At 36.8% G+C, this 18476-nt stretch overlaps 1 protein-coding gene across 1 annotated transcript in view; it reads left to right on the top strand.

Moving 5' to 3' along the window:
- LOC138315018 (uncharacterized) overlaps positions 1-18476 on the top strand; it is a 35306-nt gene that overhangs the window by 1323 nt on the left and 15507 nt on the right. The window contains exons 2-8 of the mRNA XM_069255730.1: positions 4945-5010; positions 10504-10595; positions 11016-11111; positions 11641-11754; positions 14836-15105; positions 15745-15871; positions 16612-16816. Of these exons, the coding sequence (XP_069111831.1) occupies positions 4945-5010; positions 10504-10595; positions 11016-11111; positions 11641-11754; positions 14836-15105; positions 15745-15871; positions 16612-16816 (970 nt within the window). The remainder of the gene's footprint in view (positions 1-4944; positions 5011-10503; positions 10596-11015; positions 11112-11640; positions 11755-14835; positions 15106-15744; positions 15872-16611; positions 16817-18476) is intronic.

Here is an 18476-nt window from a genome sequence, read left to right as displayed (position 1 = left end):
AGCTATATTATTTCATCTAAACATACATCAAGATAAGGATTAGAAATATTACTGTGCATACTTTCTGTGTTGTTGCAAATGTTTATGAAGCACTAAACTTGTTTGAACATTTTGATGATTTTCACAGCTTAATCCATTAATCCTTTTGGTTTACATTAAATTACTGAAGACAACAAAGCTGTCGGAATTGTCGCCCAGTAATGGCATGTGCAATTTTATAAGTTTGCAGTTTTGAAATTGCTTTTACAATCTTCAAACATGAGAGTTTATGTATTTTACCGTTGAAGCACATATGTCAATGGCGAATGGTTATTAGTGAAACGTGTGTATTTAAGTATAAGCTCTACATGAAGTATTTATATCTATGATATGTCACGATCTCCTAGTTTGTGGTTAAGGAGGAAGTTTTTAGTAGGGTTTACTTATGAGATAAGTGATAATTGAGTATGATAATCAATGCAATTTATGATAGGGCATTACCATACATACCCTTGTACTCTTATTGGTGATCAAATAGACGAAGATGTTAAGATGTAGTATTGTTTACTTCAAGACATAGCACATACATAAAATAAATAGTTACAGCATTACATAGATATATCGATTTTTAAACTTAACATCACGCTTCATCAGCCTAATTCTCCTCAAATACTGTGCATATCTTTTTTTTCTTTCAAAAATCTTAGCATTATCAACATTCTTAATGACTATCATCACATATTATAGGATGGAACATATCAAATTTTAGATTCACGACATAGGAATACGTTTTTTTATGTTCACGTGTAAATTCCGAATTTACGTACATTATTTGTATAAGCATTTCTTTTGAAAGTAACTGATGTACGCACTTCCAATTGAAATTCTTTTAGTTTTAGACCAGACAACATGTCCAAACAATACTCCCATGCTTAAGGATCATTGCCAACAGGTACAGGGCAAATTCAAGTGCACATCCGATACATTTTTTTTCACACAAAGTTGGAGAGGTCAAACGAAAGACACTTCTCTAATTCCCATTTCCTTATTTGTCCGCATATGTTATATACACTTTTTTGGTAAAGAATTGTATACTTTTTGTTAGAACTTTATAAGTTATTTAAAATACTGCAGGCGTCATCTTTGATTAAAGATTACGGACAACACCACAGTTCTTGGTGACGATGTCTTTCTGATTGAAGTTGGTTAACATTTTTAGTGTTGTCTTGGTGACGATGCCCCTCTGATTGAAGTCTGTTAATCTTTGTACACACCGATACATTTTTTTCACTCATAGTTGGGGAGTGCAAGCAACAGACACTTTTCTATTTCACTATTACCTTTTTTGTGCGCATACATTTTTAGATTGCTTAAATACACGTTCAAGCTTATCAAGAGAGTGATTTATCCTCTGTACTATGAACAGTTGGAATTTACATGTATGAAGATAAATAGTTAAATGCCAAGTCATGTTATTTTTACCCAAGGTATTCACAGTATAATACTGTATTTTTGTTATAGAAACGACGTAAATACATTTAGGAGTGCTAATGGGGAAAATAAAAGGAACTCAAATAGAAGTGTATTTGAGCATTAAAATAATGAAGACTGAAATCGCTATTACCAAATCAAATTCCCCGCTGCCCCCGTCAGTGGAGCCTCTTCTTTTGACGTCATAAGAAGTCCCGACGGCATTCGCGGTAAAAAATAAGTCCATGAAAATAAACAAAAAATCATGAATGTACTTCCAACATTTTAACCAACATGTTACATCTTTAGGATATTCAATATCTTAAAATCATAACTACAAATATTGTTGCGAACAATTGGGTTATTTCATTCCGGTAGCACGCAAGTATACGCACAAAAAATACGCATTACGTTAATACGTCATGACGTCGTTCAGAACGACGTCACAATACATGTTATACATACCACTTCACCAACGGGAGTTATAGTAGAATTATGATCTCATTAATTCCCTTTTTGGTTTTAAGTTATAGTGTCAGTTCCGAGCAAATTGGAATATTTGAGCAATAAACTGTTACCAGATTGAACATACAGTTGATATGAAGCCAATCCAGATGGAAGAAAAATAGAATGTCGCCCGTTAGGGCGCCATGATAACGGGCGCCATGGATATTTATCTTTCTGATTAATGACATTCATATCACCTGTACATTGTGTATGTTTAATTTGGTAACAGTTTATTACTTATATTTCCATTATGACCATTCAAATTCAAAACTATACACGTTCAGTAAATCACATGACAGAATTCTTGATTCTGATTGGCTACATACATGGATACTTTTTGCAATAGTGCCCGGACAAGCGGGCACTATTGAAGTGAATGTATTGTGACGTCAGTATTTCATGACGTCATTATAATGCGCTTCGACCAAGATGTCAAGATGGCGGACATGTTGTTGTGCGCGGGGATAGAAGCAAATTTTGCCTTTCTATAAAAGCATGTTCTAATGTTGATATACTTTTAATCGTCATGAAGCTTAATCCCGTTTTATAAACACGGTTTTCTGTGACAATTCATATGTTGTATTTTTAATGTAACAACATGGTGTGGAAATGTGTTTCTGTTACATAATAGATATTCATACGCTTGACCAGATTGGAGTTAAATCCTGATATTGCCCATCTGGTTAACGAAACTGAAAGTAGAATGGAAATATAACAGTATAACAATTGTTATTTTCGTTTTTTAGCAACCTTTTTATTTTTTTAATGCTGGTTCAATCCTGATGTTAATTCAGAAAACTGTTTCCAGTATCAACATGTGTTCCGTATATTGCGTGGTCGTTTTTTAGTTTTATATGATGTGTATCTCATATACATTACATTTTTTCAGAGTAAGATATATGGTAAAAAATATATGTGGTATTTGTCTCGCGAGTGAAAATATCACTATTCTCTCAGTATTGACCAAACAGAAAACAACATTTACAATGAAAATGTTTTGGTAGAAATACTTTTTTTTTTTTGGAAATATAAAATCAAAACTTTAATAATACGTGCATATTAATTTTTAATTTTTGGTGCATACAAGTGTTGCATTAAATTAGATTTGGTATTTTCTTTTTTTAAACCTGTGCCCCATGTTTAGAACTAAATTAATAAGCGAGAGAACCGCGGCTGAATAAAATACATGTACTTGTATCAGACTAGTTTAGACCTAGAATAGAGACGTAAAATTGTAATAAATAAAATATATTCCTTGTTTCTTTATAAATTACAGTTATATTTCATCTCGTAAGGTGGAAACTTTGATGTACGCACTCGTGAAAAATATAAAGGTTTCCACTTCATTCGATAAAATAAAACTGTTATTCATCAGGAAACAAGGAGTATCCTTTATGTCATCGATTACATGTATTCTCGACTTCTTGTAAAAAACTGGATGAAAATGGTTTACTGATGAATTGAAACATAAGGTTGCCGAATAATTTATTATCGTCTCGTGGCCTATTGGATTTTAATATTTTCGTGCAAGGTACTAAACGATTTGTTAGATACGTGAGGGAGATTAAAGATTTGTTTGAAATTTATAACCAAGGATATATATAATTTTATAAATTCATTTTACGTATTTTGTAGGTTAAACAGGATGATATTTGCAATATCAAATTCCCCTTTAGCTTGGTTTGATCTGATTAAGTCTAATTCTAAGATTCTTAGTTTGTCATGTTTGCAAACACCTTTGAAAATTCATTTTTTCCCTTTTCATAATATATCATCATCTATAATATCATCTTGGACGACTCTTTACGGGTTTTAATGTAACTCGGATAAGTTTATATATCTAAATCATGGGGTGTTAATTTCCAATCCACCAAAGTAGATTTTTTTTATGCATAAACATTAATTATTGAAATTTGAAAGTTGTGCATTTTGAAATAAATATCGTCAAGATAGCTTTATAATAAAGGATGATATTAAAAAAATGTATGTCATTGGCAGCAATAAAAAAAAAGTAATGTTTGGAGAGTCATGAAGGTACATTTATGCCAAAGGGGTCATTTGCATTATATTTTGAAGTCAAAAGTCACGTAACCGGTCTACTAGTCTTTTAATCTTTATATAGACCATAACCCGATTAGTTTAACATTCTATTGTAAAACAGACAAAGTTATTTTAGGACTTGTCAGGTTTAGGAGATGATGGAATTCCGGAGAACCCAGCGAAAACCACTGACCAACGGTCAGTACTTAGCAACTGACTTCAGAATGACTTTGGTAGCATGTTGGGACATATTAGCCTCTCGGGCACCGCGGCCCCATGAGTCGATCAGCAGAAAAGTTTCGTAAAACAATTTCTACCACAATACTCTTTGGCCCTAGTGGAGATAACGCCTTTCGGTATTTTGATTGGTGGAGAAATTGAACTTTGACCTAGTGCACTTCGTTTGCCGCACTTAGTCCCCGATTGATTTTGTTTTGGACTTAAATAATTATGGTTTCATAGACGTAAGTTTATATTAATTTAAACAAATAACGATGTTATTTATAAAATAGATTTGATGATAATAAAATATTTATGAAAATTAATTTTTGAATATGAATTAGCTTTTTTGCAATGTGGATATCAGTACGCCTATTTTGCATAGGAAAGCAAACAGATTTGCATTCAACAAATGATTCTAACATGGCTAAAATATTGTGGTATATGGCTAAGATATTGTGGTAGAAACAGGTGACACGACTTGTAAATAATAGATATTGAATTTATTTGCCTCTTGTTAATTGTGTTTTAACAGTTAAAAGTTTTCGTCTTTTGTAACTTTTAAAAGATAATCAACTTGAGAGAAATATGCTATAGGTACTCGTTGTGCAACCTCTCTATAGCTGAGTTATGTTAAAGCGAACGTTCTGAAAATATTAGAATATGTTGTTCTTAATTTAATTGTGTTCTCTACAATTGTAACATGCATTCCATATCTGCTCATTTCAGGAATATCTGTTATAGAACAAGAAGCCGTATTCAATCCCGAAGTTATTGCACTTTCTGGCTTTTTGGGTAAGAATTGTATACATTTTATTATACCTTTATACACGTCTCTTATAATTCAATAATACATTACCTTTGGTCAGCCATTCATAACTAATTTAACGGAAACAATGACAATGTGGGACTACTATTATGACAATTCGAAATTAAAACTCAGTTATTGAAAATGGTTTTACTGTAGACGTCATATTTGAATTAAGATTATGACAACACCGCACTCTTGGTGACGATGCCTTTCTAATTGAAGTCGGTTAACATTTGAAGTTATACTTTGGTGACGACGTCTGTTTGATTGAAGTCAGTTAACCTTTGTAGTGTTGCCTTGGTGATGATGTCTGTCTGATTGAAGTCAGTTAACCTTTGTTGTGTTGCCTTGGTGGTGATGTCTGTCTGATTGAAGTCAGTTAACCTTTGTAGTGTTGCCTTGGTGATGATGTCTGTCTGATTGAAGTCAGTTAACCTTTGTAGTGTTGCCTTGGTGATGATGTCTGTCTGATTGAAGTCAGTTAACCTTTGTAGTGTTGCCTTGGTGATGATGTCTGTCTGATTGAAGTCAGTTAACCTTTGTAGTGTTGCCTTGGTGGTGATGATGTCTGTCTGATTGAAGTCAGTTAATCTTTGTAGTGTTGCCTTGGTAACGATGTCTGTCTGATTGAAGTCAGTTAACCTTTGTTGCGTTGCCTTGGTGGTGATGATGTCTGTCTGATTAAAGTCAGTTAACCTTTGTAGTGTTGCCTTGGTGGTGATGATGTCTGTCTGATTGAAGTCAGTTAACCTTTGTAGTGTTGCATTGGTGATGATGTCTGTCTGATTGAAGTCAGTTAACCTTTGTAGTGTTGCCTTGGTGATGATGTCTGTCTGATTGAAGTCAGTTAACCTTTGTAGTGTTGCCTTGGTGATGATGTCTGTCTGATTGAAGTCAGTTAACCTTTGTAGTGTTGCCTTGGTGATGATGTCTGTCTGATTGAAGTCAGTTAACCTTTGTAGTGTTGCCTTGGTGACGATGTCTGTCTGATTGAAGTCAGTTAACCTTTGTAGTGTTGCCTTGGTGATGATGTCTGTCTGATTGAAGTCAGTTAACCTTTGAAGTGTTGCCTTGGTGATGATGTCTGTCTGATTGAAGTCAGTTAACCTTTGTGTGTTGCCTTGGTGATGATGTCTGTCTGATTGAAGTCAGTTAACCTTTGTAGTGTTGCCTTGGTGATGATGTCTGTCTGATTGAAGTCAGTTAATCTTTGTTGTGTTGCCTTGGTGATGATGTCTGTCTGATTGAAGTCAGTTAACCTTTGTAGTGTTGCCTTGGTAGTGTTGCCTTTGTGATGATGTCTGTCTGATTGAAGGCGGTTAATCTTTGTTGTGTTGCCTTGGTGATGATGTCTGTATGATTGAAGTCAGTTAACCTTTGTTGTGTTGCCTTGGTGATGATGTCTGTCTGATTGAAGTCAGTTAACCTTTGTATTGTTGCCTTGGTGATGATGTCTGTCTGATTGAAGTCAGTTAACCTTTGTAGTGTTGCCTTGGTGATGATGTCTGTCTGATTGAAGTCAGTTAAACTTTGTATGTTGCCTTGGTGATGATGTCTGTCTGATTGAAGTCAGTTAACCTTTGTAGTGTTGCCTTGTGATGATGTCTGTCTGATTGAAGTCAGTTAACCTTTGTATTGTTGCCTTGGTGACGATGTCTGTCTGATTGAAGTCAGTTAACCTTTGTAGTGTTGCCTTGGTGATGATGTCTGTCTGATTGAAGTCAGTTACCTTTGTACCTTTGAGTGTGCTTGGATGATGTCTGTCTGATTGAAGTCAGTTAACCTTTGTAGTGTTGCCTTGGTGAGATTTAACCTTGTAGTGTTGCCTTGGTGATGATGTCTGTCTGATTGAAGTCAGTTAACCTTTGTAGTGTTGCCTTGGTGATGATGTCTGTCTGATTGAAGTCAGTTAACCTTTGTAGTGTTGCCTTGGTGGTGATGATGTCTGTCTGTCTGATTGAAGTCAGTTAACCTTTGTAGTGTTGCCTTGGTGATGATGTCTGTCTGATTGAAGTCAGTTAACCTTTGTTGTGTTGCCTTGGTGATGATGTCTGTCTGATTGAAGTCAGTTAACCTTTGTTGTGTTGCCTTGGTGATGATGTCTGTCTGATTGAAGTCAGTTAACCTTTGTAATGTTGCCTACGTGATGATGTCTGTCTGATTGAAGTCAGTTAACCTTTGTAGTGTTGCCTTGGTGATGATGTCTGTCTGATTGAAGTCAGTTAACCTTTGTATGTTGCCTTGGTGAGTTGTCCTGTGTGATGATGATGTCTGTCTGATTGAAGTCAGTTAACCTTTGTAGTTTGCCTTGGTGATGATGTCTGTCTGATTGAAGTCAGTTAACCTTTGTATGTTGCCTTGGTGATGATGTCTGTCTGATTGAAGTCAGTTAACCTTTGTAGTGTTGCCTTGGTGATGATGTCTGTCTGATTGAAGTCAGTTAACCTTTGTAGTGTTGCCTTGGTGATGATGTCTGTCTGATTGAAGTCAGTTAACCTTTGTATTGTTGCCTTGGTGATGATGTCTGTCTGATTGAAGTCAGTTAACCTTTGTATGTTGCCTTGGTGATGATGTCTGTCTGATTGAAGTCAATTAACCTTTGTATTGTTGCCTTGGTGACGTTGTCTGTCTGATTGAAGTCAATTAACCTTTGTATTGTTGCCTTGGTGACGTTGTCTGTCTGATTGAAGTCAGTTCACCTTTGTAGTGTTGCCTTGGTGATGATGTCTGTCTGATTGAAGTCAGTTAACCTTTGTAGTTGCCTTGGTGAGTGTCTGTCTGATTGAAGTCAGTTAACCTTTGTATTGTTGCCTTGGTGATGATGTCTGTCTGATTGAAGTCAGTTAACCTTTGTAGTGTTGCCTTGGTGATGATGTCTGTCTGATTGAAGTCAGTTAACCTTTGTATTGTTGCCTTGGTGATGATGTCTGTCTGATTGAAGTCAGTTAACCTTTGTAGTGTTGCCTTGGTGATGATGTCTGTCTGATTGAAGTCAGTTAACCTTTGTAGTGTTGCCTTGGTGATGATGTCTGTCTGATTGAAGTCAGTTAACCTTTGTTGTGTTTGCCTTGGTGATGATGTCTGTCTGATTGAAGTCAGTTAACCTTTGTAGTGTTGCCTTGGTGATGATGTCTGTCTGATTGAAGTCAGTTAACCTTTGTAGTGTTGCCTTGGTGATGATGTCTGTCTGATTGAAGTCAGTTAACCTTTGTATTGTTGCCTTGGTGATGATGTCTGTCTGATTGAAGTCAGTTAACCTTTGTATTGTTGCCTTGGTGACGATGTCTGTCTGATTGAAGTCAGTTGATTGAAGTCAGTTAACCTTTGTAGTGTTGCCTTGGTGATGATGTCTGTCTGATTGAAGTCAGTTAACCTTTGTAGTGTTGCCTTGGTGATGATGTCTGTCTGATTGAAGTCAGTTAACCTTTGTATTGTTGCCTTGGTGACGTTGTCTGTCTGATTGAAGTCAGTTAACCTTTGTTGTGTTTGCCTTGGTGACGATGTCTGTCTGATTGAAGTCAGTTAACCTTTGTTGTGTTGCCTTGGTGGTGATGATGTCTGTCTGATTGAAGTCAGTTAACCTTTGTTGTGTTGCCTTGTTGGTGATGTCTGTCTGATTGAAGTCAATTAACCTTTGTATTGTTGCCTTGGTGACGTTGTCTGTCTGATTGAAGTCAATTAACCTTTGTATTGTTGCCTTGGTGATTGAATCAGTACCTTTGTTGCCTGAGTCTGTCTGATTGAAGTCAGTTAACCTTTGTAGTTTGCCTTGGTGATGATGTCTGTCTGATTGAAGTCAGTTAACCTTTGTAGTGTTGCCTTGGTGATGATGTCTGTCTGATTGAAGTCAGTTAACCTTTGTATTGTTGCCTTGGTGATGATGTCTGTCTGATTGAAGTCAGTTAACCTTTGTATTGTTGCCTTGGTGATGATGTCTGTCTGATTGAAGTCAGTTAACCTTTGTATTGTTGCCTTGGTGATGATGTCTGTCTGATTGAAGTCAGTTAACCTTTGTAGTGTTGCCTTGGTGATGATGTCTGTCTGATTGAAGTCAGTTAACCTTTGTATGTTGCCTTGGTGATGATGTCTGTCTGATTGAAGTCAGTTAACCTTTGTAGTGTTGCCTTGGTGATGATGTCTGTCTGATTGAAGTCAGTTAACCTTTGTAGTGTTGCCTTGGTGATGATGTCTGTCTGATTGAAGTCAGTTAACCTTTGTATTGTTGCCTTGGTGACGTTGTCTGTCTGATTGAAGTCAGTTAACCTTTGTAGTGTTGCCTTGGTGATGATGTCTGTCTGATTGAAGTCAGTTAACCTTTGTATTGTTGCCTTGGTGATGATGTCTGTCTGATTGAAGTCAGTTAACCTTTGTATTGTTGCCTTGGTGGTGATGATGTCTGTCTGATTGAAGTCAGTTAACCTTTGTAGTGTTGCCTTGGTGGTGATGATGTCTGTCTGATTGAAGTCAGTTAACCTTTGTAGTGTTGCCTTGGTGATGATGTCTGTCTGATTGAAGTCAGTTAACCTTTGTAGTGTTGCCTTGGTGATGATGTCTGTCTGATTGAAGTCAGTTAACCTTTGTAGTGTTGCCTTGGTGATGATGTCTGTCTGATTGAAGTCAGTTAACCTTTGTAGTGTTGCCTTGGTGATGATGTCTGTCTGATTGAAGTCAGTTAACCTTTGAAGTGTTGCCTTGGTGATGATATCTGTCTGTCTGATTGAAGTCAGTTAACCTTTGTAGTGTTGCCTTGGTGATGATGTCTGTCTGATTGAAGTCAGTTAACCTTTGTAGTGTTGCCTTGGTGATGATGTCTGTCTGATTGAAGTCAGTTAACCTTTGAAGTGTTGCCTTGGTGATGATATCTGTCTGATTGAAGTCAGTTAACCTTTGTAGTGTTGCCTTGGTGATGATGTCTGTCTGATTGAAGTCAGTTAACCTTTGTAGTGTTGCCTTGGTGACGATGATGTCTGTCTGATTGAAGTCAGTTAACCTTTGTAGTGTTGCCTTGTGTGATGATGTCTGTCTGATTGAAGTCAGTTAACCTTTGTAGTGTTGCCTTGGTGATGATGTCTGTCTGATTGAAGTCAGTTAACCTTTGTTGTGTTGCCTTGGTGATGATGTCTGTCTGATTGAAGTCAGTTAACCTTTGTAGTGTTGCCTTGGTGGTGATGATGTCTGTCTGATTGAAGTCAGTTAACCTTTGTAGTGTTGCCTTGGTGATGATATCTGTCTGATTGAAGTCAGTTAACCTTTGTAGTGTTGCCTTGGTGATGATGTCTGTCTGATTGAAGTCAGTTAACCTTTGTAGTGTTGCCTTGGTGATGATGTCTGTCTGATTGAAGTCAGTTAACCTTTGTAGTGTTGCCTTGGTGACGATGTTTTTTCTGACGTTGTATGTAACGTTGTTTATGTTATTAAATCTGTCGTTTTCGATGTGTTGATGTTTTTATGTCTAGCTTCCCATTGTAACCTTTCAGCTGCTGGCATTGGAGTACCTGTACCTACGCTGTATACACGAGGTTTGAATACTGCTGTGCTGGCTACACCGTTTCAAATGATCGATGTGAACGTATGTGTCTATTTCAAATCACTGTGAATTTCAAAGTGTTTTGTTCTAAAATTACAGTTTTGCCGTAAACTAACTAACAATTTCTTTAGTAAAAAGTCCGTCTTGCTTAGACTAGATTTTCTCAACTTTTATAGATGATAGAAATACACGTGCTATAATTCATTTGATAGCATTTAATTAATAAGTATTACATAATTGCTGTCTGCTTACAAAATATTCCTTCCAATACCTTTATACATAAACCTTAAGGAAAACCTTATATTCGAAATACAGATTTTAATATATAACATGTTATATACATTTAAACAGATGGTAAGATACTCATGATATAACCTCTGTGGGTGTTCCTTTGATAACTATGTTGTACATTTACTTCTGATTCCTTGAAGGCACAATGATGAGAAGTATTCTTTGTTTCAGCAAATTGTCCCGGAGGCTGTGGAGTAGAGGGTAGGTGTGTCGCTCCGTCACAATGTCAGTGTGGTTCCTCATACACGGGGCCTAACTGTGGTACTCGTAAGTGGTATTTTTATATCAGTATAACCTTTTATCATGATCCGCCACATATCCAGTGATTTCGACCATGTACTATGTTTGCATTTAAGCACTGATGTCACCGTTTTTTAATTACATACAACAGATAAAAAATTGTGTACAAACTGTGTGACGATGATAACAAAAATTTTATTTTTTATTATTTATTTTTCAACATTTTATCAATAAACCCTATAAAATTAAAAAAAATAGTGACAGCAATGTAAATGATTTATTTTATGACAACTTGATGAAATAGAACACGTTTTAATGTACGATTCCATTGATTATTAATGTCTCTAATGTAACGTTACAATAACGTCGTGGTTTCGCGCTATTTTCGGATTTGTTTCATTATTCAGATAAATATAAAGAAAATAATAGAATCGATAAATATCAAAGTCAGATTCAGTAAAGCTGAACATGTTCTCCTATGTATTTCGGAAAACAACTTATTTATCTTGATAGTAAAGTGTAACCAGAGTAACAACAATAACGTATTTCATTCCAGCACGATGTTCGAGTCGGTTCCCCTGCTATCCTGGGATATGCTCTTTCCCAGACACTTGTGTTTGTTCGGCATCCTTCGGCAAAAGAGGTTCTGCGCAACAACACTGCAGTCAGAGTAAGATTTCCTTTGATTCATCACTCCAATGTTGTTTCATACCTAAATTTATTGTCTTCTGACAACAGCGCCGAATTATGGGGATCTGTGACAAATCAGTTGTACTTTTTGGCATTCAAAGCTGGTCTTTCATCAATACTGTCTAAAGAGATTACTAACCTTATTCAATGTGGTCGAGTATTTATCACCTTACCGTTTATGTCTCTGGGTCAAGGTGATCTAGGTCTTTAGAATTTCGAAAATTATATCGTCACGGTCTGTAAATAAAGGAATTTCTTTAAACGTATACCCTCAACAATGTAACACTGTGAGGAGAAAAAAACAAATTTTCACTTCGTACTGCAGCGATGTGGACCAACTTACCAGAGAGTGGTGTGTGTGTTAAAATCTTAAATCGATTTAAAAATTGATAAACCTGATAACCATTGGGAAAACATATATTTATCTTGTAATGTCAAGGCTAATTGACAACCTGAGGTGATGTTACAATCAAAAACTGTTATCATAAAGTATGTGCAGAATTGATTCTGGTATATTGGATATATTATCCTGTACCAGAAATCTATCATTTAATAATATCATTCAATAAATATATCGGTTGTTCTTCAAACACATAACCGCACCAACCAAATATTAATATATCGGGTATTATAGCACTATTTGTTTTAAGTGTCCTGATATCCTGTCACTAAGCCTACATCACTTGCCTATGCCGACCTGGCATTCAGAACGTCTGCATCTCAAATCAATAGTGTGTCATGTCCGAGTCATGGTGACTATAAGTTGTGCCTCGGCCAGGAGACTGAATCTTGAACCTTTCTCATAAAGACAAGTTCTCAACTCAAGGCTAATACACTGGTGGTGTCTAGAAAAACTCAGTCCGCAATTCATGTTTAGAGCATACTTCCATCCTCTCACAAAAGAAAAGTGTGGCCAATTTCTTGCTTTTACAGTTGAATCAGCAATGACCATGAAATTGGGGCTGGACAGTCGACCATGGTAACAAATACTGTAAGAGAAGGGAGATAATCGTTACCAACTTTGTGCTAATGATTTAGTCAACCTCTAGGCCAACTAACCAATGCTGACAACATTTTTAGATTGACACCGCAATAATGATGTCACATTTAATTAAATGAATTGCAAAGAGCTTCATTAATTAATGTTATATTTAATCATCATATAAAAGCTGAAACACAACTTGAAAGTATTATATTGTAAGGGAAAGTTTTAACTCTATAGGAACTTTTATATCAACAAATGACACTTTTAAATTAATCTATGCATTCTATAGGTGGAATTCGCCTAAGTACAGTTAACTAATACTGTTAAAGTTTCTGACAATTTCCAATCAAGAGGTAATTGGTAATTACTTCATATTGTGCCTATCCCTTAGAATATTTTAATGCAGCATTTCCCAGCGCCATAGTTTTTAATCCCTACACAAGGCAAAAGTCCTTGTGTTCCTTACGATGAGTAAATACAAACTGATGTAGTTACATTAAGCCAAGAACCCCTAGTATACCATACATAATACGTACAGATAAATTAAACAGAGAGCAATAGGAGATTGGGATTAAGGCTGGTAAGGTGAGCATTCCTCAATCACCCTGAACTTTTGTTCATTGGTAAGAAGCCTGCATCAAGTATGATTGTCCCTATGTATTGTTAGGTATTGTTCTTTTTATTTCAGGTTATCTGTCTCCGTATAATAAAACTATCAGCTGTTTATATTGTCGTAGTAGTTTTTATACCAAGAGAACAAAATCCATATTATCACTCTCGTGACATGATATTACATGATTTTTCGCTTCGCTCGGGTGTAATAAATCCCTTATTACTCGAAATCCTTGCAATAAACTATACTTGTTAAATATATTCAAATCATGTCACTTAAAATCTACCCATGTAACCAATGGATCTCATCAGACACTTTTATATGTATTAGCAAGGATAGTGGTATTCGGTATTCTATGCAAGGTTTACAGAATTATTCCAGAGGCTAGTCGACGGTTTTACTACAGTTTGTAACACCGATGGTAATATATCCTTATGCTTCCTATCCACATATGAATGCGTCATTGTCTCTCATACCGCGACAGTATTATTACATATATATCGCTATATATGCCGGTAAGATCTAAGAAAACAGCGACTGAAAATCAATTCTCCAAACTTGTAAACCTCTGTTTACACCATGTATGATCTCTAAAAAATGATGTTCTACTGCTACCAGGAAATCATTTTGTTGACGCCATGGTGTCACGAAGATGTATCGCAGGGATACATTTTGTAGCCATGTGATACAGCCTCAGTTGACGTTCACGAGTGTATTGGGTATACATGAGATTATAAGACTCTTTCATATGTGGATATGAAGGATAGGGATATTCTACCCGAGGGTCACAAAATGTAGTAAAACCCGAGGCTTGCCGAGGGTTTTGCAACATTTTGTGATCCCGAGGGTAGAATATCCCTATCCTTCATATCCACTTATGAAAGAGTATTTTTCTTTCATACCACGAGGTTTTACTGCAATTTTACAACTATAGTATCCCGCCATTTTGAAATAAATTCGAAGAAATCCACGGCTGGAAGTCAATTTTTCATACATGAAAAATTACATGATATTTTCAACACAAATTCCGTTGCTTGCATCTTTTATAGTAAAACCAGTCAATTTTGTGAAAAAAAATGTTAAAATTTTACCGAGGAAATAGAGATTTTGTTGACGCCGTGACGTCACGAGGCTTTATTGCATGGGTAGCCATGCAATACAGCCTCAGGCGACATGAGTGTATTGCCCTAGACCAGCCAGTATTACACGTGTAGGTATGAAAGAAAAACCAGTATTACACTCCTAGGTATGATAGAATAAATATTCCGATATCCTACAAACACAATTAATAGATTGATTGTTTTGATTCTTTCTCAGTAAGCTAACAAGGCATTCGTATCAGATGGGTGAATAAGCAGTCGGCAACAATTTTAGTTTAACAGATTACTTTAAAAGCAGGTATAGACGCTGTAAAATCAATCAAAAGTTCTATCCTAATGATACACATAATATATGTCTGACAGTAACCAAAGAACCATCGGTGATGACTGCGAACGCCTCCTTAGAGTTTTACGATAAAGACAGACGTGATATCATATATTCATTTACTGTGGTTGCCCCTAACAACAACACGAATACTTTGGAGTGGTGGACCAACATCGGAAAGTTCAACAGATTCGACGTTGCCATGGAAGCTTTTCTTGATCTTGGAGATCTTCCTCAAAACCCGTCATATGTACGAAGCCATACGTTTGGAATAGAGAGTGGTCAAATCAAGTACACCCTTACAAAAGGTAGGTCCCAGGGTCGTAATATTGGAACATTCAATTCAATGCTGGCGTGTACGTTTGATACACGTACAGATGAAATGATAAGAAAACTAACATAGTTTCATAAAGAAAGAACAATTTTAGAACGAGGGCAATGGGACATATTTCAAAACAAATGAAAAGGGACACTTTAACAATTGACGGATCACCAGCTGTCAATTAAACCGCACGTGACTTTGCATTTTGTATTGTATATGCTACAATGTTTGCTCCGACATTGAATATGTACACGTGCGTTTGCGAGCACGAGGCGTGGCTATAATACACCTGGCGATCGGTCAATGATCATGAGGACCAAGGGACATCTTTAACAGGAATCTTGTAACTCATATTTTGCCAGTATTTCCTTTAACGAAATGGTTCTGATTCCCTTGACTGTAAATACATCTAGACGATAGGTCGTATTTACTCTGTATAAGTTGATTAAATTTTGAACTATAGTTTATATCGGGTTTGTCACCTTTCTATCTATATCATTCCAGGTATGATTTGTTATCCATTATCGAAATTATAAACTTTTAAAACCTCTTTCTGATGCAAAAGACATAAAACAACAAAAGCGTAATGTTGATAGTACATGAAACCATTTATATTCTGTCTCAGGACCTGGTTCACCAAACCGTACAGACATTGTGCAATGTCACACCCGGTCCGAGGGTATCGAGTCTGGGGTACTGACCTGTCACCAGTCAGTGGCTAACTTTGATTATCGCCTGGATAACGGCAATGTGTGAGTAACGTTGGTATACCTTTGTTAATTAAGACCCGGTGCTAAGTGATCAACACAAGAGCGTGGTATACACACTGTGTTATAAACACCAACATTATGTACATTTGTGTAACTTATCACATTACTGGCACGTTCATGTTATATCGATGTGTCATTATGATTGTAAGACAAGACAATTCTTTATAGTCCACCAAAATGAGATAATTCAATTTATTTCCTTAGTACACTTACACAATGTCCTCTGTTTCGGCTGTTCTAATGTTTGTTAAAGGTTGCCATGTCTACATTGAATAACAATAATGATGCTACACCGCTGACGAATGATATTTTTTCCTTTTTCAAAAACAAGCAGATTAATTAGTAATTTCGTCAGGTACAAGAGTTTCTTACTTTACACTATTTCATTACTTCAAAATAAAGATATTGAAAATAAATACATGCGTCCCGAATAAAGTCCATTGCATTATGCCCTATATGGAATGAAGTACTGATTGCACACCAACCAAAGGCATAACAAGTTATATTAACATTATATTATGTGTTAATTAGACAAACATTTTTGTGAAAAATAACCAATCATTGTTCAAATGCTGAGTATAGTGTATGCTCGGTCGAATGTGGAGCATATTTAACTGAGATTTGACAGTTTTGAACTTAAACAAGAGACAACTACAATATATGTTCAAATTTCAAACATTACATTTGTGAAACGCTGAAAAAATAACACGATTGATTTACAGGTTTACTATGCGATACGAGGTAACTAGTGCTGGAAACATGGATCTGGCGGACGGTTCCACGGACACATTTATCGGGAAAACCGGTTATAAGGAAATTAGGTTAAAGTTTGACTATATTCCGCCTTATCACCGTTGTGAGAATGACAACACCTGTACACAAGTGATACCCGATCCGCCGTTACAGGTTGTCAACGATATAACACGAGTAGGTATACCGGTCAATGTAACAACACGGTAGGTATACCGGTCAATGTAATACCACGGGTAGGTATATCGGTCAATGTAATAACACGGTAGGTATACCGGTCAATGTAATACCACGGGTAGGTATATCGGTCAATGTAATAACACGGGTAGGTATACCGGTCAATGTAATAACACGGGTAGGTATACCGGTCAATGTAATACCACGGGTAGGTATACCGGTCAATGTAATACCACGGGTAGGTATATCGGTCAATGTAATAACACGGTAGGTATACCGGTCAATGTAATAACACGGGTAGGTATATCGGTCAATGTAATAACACGGTAGGTATACCGGTCAATGTAATAACACGGGTAGATATACCAGTCAATGTAATACCACGGGTAGGTATACCGGTCAATGTAATACCACGGGTAGGTATACCGGTCAATGTAATACCACGGGTTAGGTATACCGGTCAATGTAATACCACGGGTAGGTATACCGGTCAATGTAATACACGGGTAGGTATACCGGTCAATGTAATAACACGGGTAGGTATACTGGTCAATGTTATAACACGGGTAGGTATACTGGTCAATGTAATAACACGGTAGGTATACCGGTCAATGTAATAACACGGTAGGTTATAAACACGGTAGGTATACCGGTCAATGTAATAACACGGGTAGGTATACCGGTCAATGTAATAACACGGGTAGGTATACCGTCAATGTAATAACCGGACGGTAGGTATACACGGTAGTATACCGGTCAATGTAATAACACGGGTAGGTATACCGGTCAATGTAATACCACGGGTAGGTATATGGTCAATGTAATACCACGGGTAGGTATACACGGGTCAATGTATACCGGGTAGGTATATGGTCAATGTAATAACACGGGTAGGTATACCGGTCAATGTTATAACACGGGTAGGTATACCGGTCAATGTAATAACACGTAGGTATCGGTCATGTCATGTAATAACACGGGTAGGTATACCGGTCAATGTAATAACACGGGTAGGTATATTGGTCAATGTAATAACACGGGTAGGTATACTGGTCAATGTTATAACACGGGTAGGTATACTGGTCAATGTTATAACACGGGTAGGTATACCGGTCAATGTTATAACACGGGTAGGTATACCGGTCAATGTTATAACACGGGTAGGTATACCGGTCAATGTTATAACACGGGTAGGTATACCGGTCAATGTTATAACACGGGTAGGTATACCGGTCAATGTTATAACACGGGTAGGTATACCGGTCAATGTTATAACACGGGTAGGTATACCGGTCAATGTAATAACACGGGTAGGTATACCGGTCAATGTTATAACACGGGTAGGTATACCGGTCAATGTTATAACACGGGTAGGTATACCGGTCAATGTTATAACACGGGTAGGTATACCGGTCAATGTTATAATCGTCGATATACGGTCAATGTATAACACGGGTAGGTATACCGGTCAATGTATACACGGTAGGTATACGGTCAATGTATAACACGGGTAGGTACTGGTAACGTCATTAATACACGGTAGGTAACATGGTACGTGTATAACACATAGGTATACCGGTCAGTGTAATCATGTAACACGGGTAGGTATACTGGTCAATGTTATAACACGGGTAGGTATACCGGTCAATGTTATAACACG

The sequence above is a fragment of the Argopecten irradians genome, chromosome 2, assembly GCF_041381155.1.
Source record: "Argopecten irradians isolate NY chromosome 2, Ai_NY, whole genome shotgun sequence".
NCBI classification, from domain to species: domain Eukaryota; kingdom Metazoa; phylum Mollusca; class Bivalvia; order Pectinida; family Pectinidae; genus Argopecten; species Argopecten irradians.
Note: the sequence above shows the minus strand (reverse complement) of the source record. Positions and strands in the feature narration are given on the sequence as shown.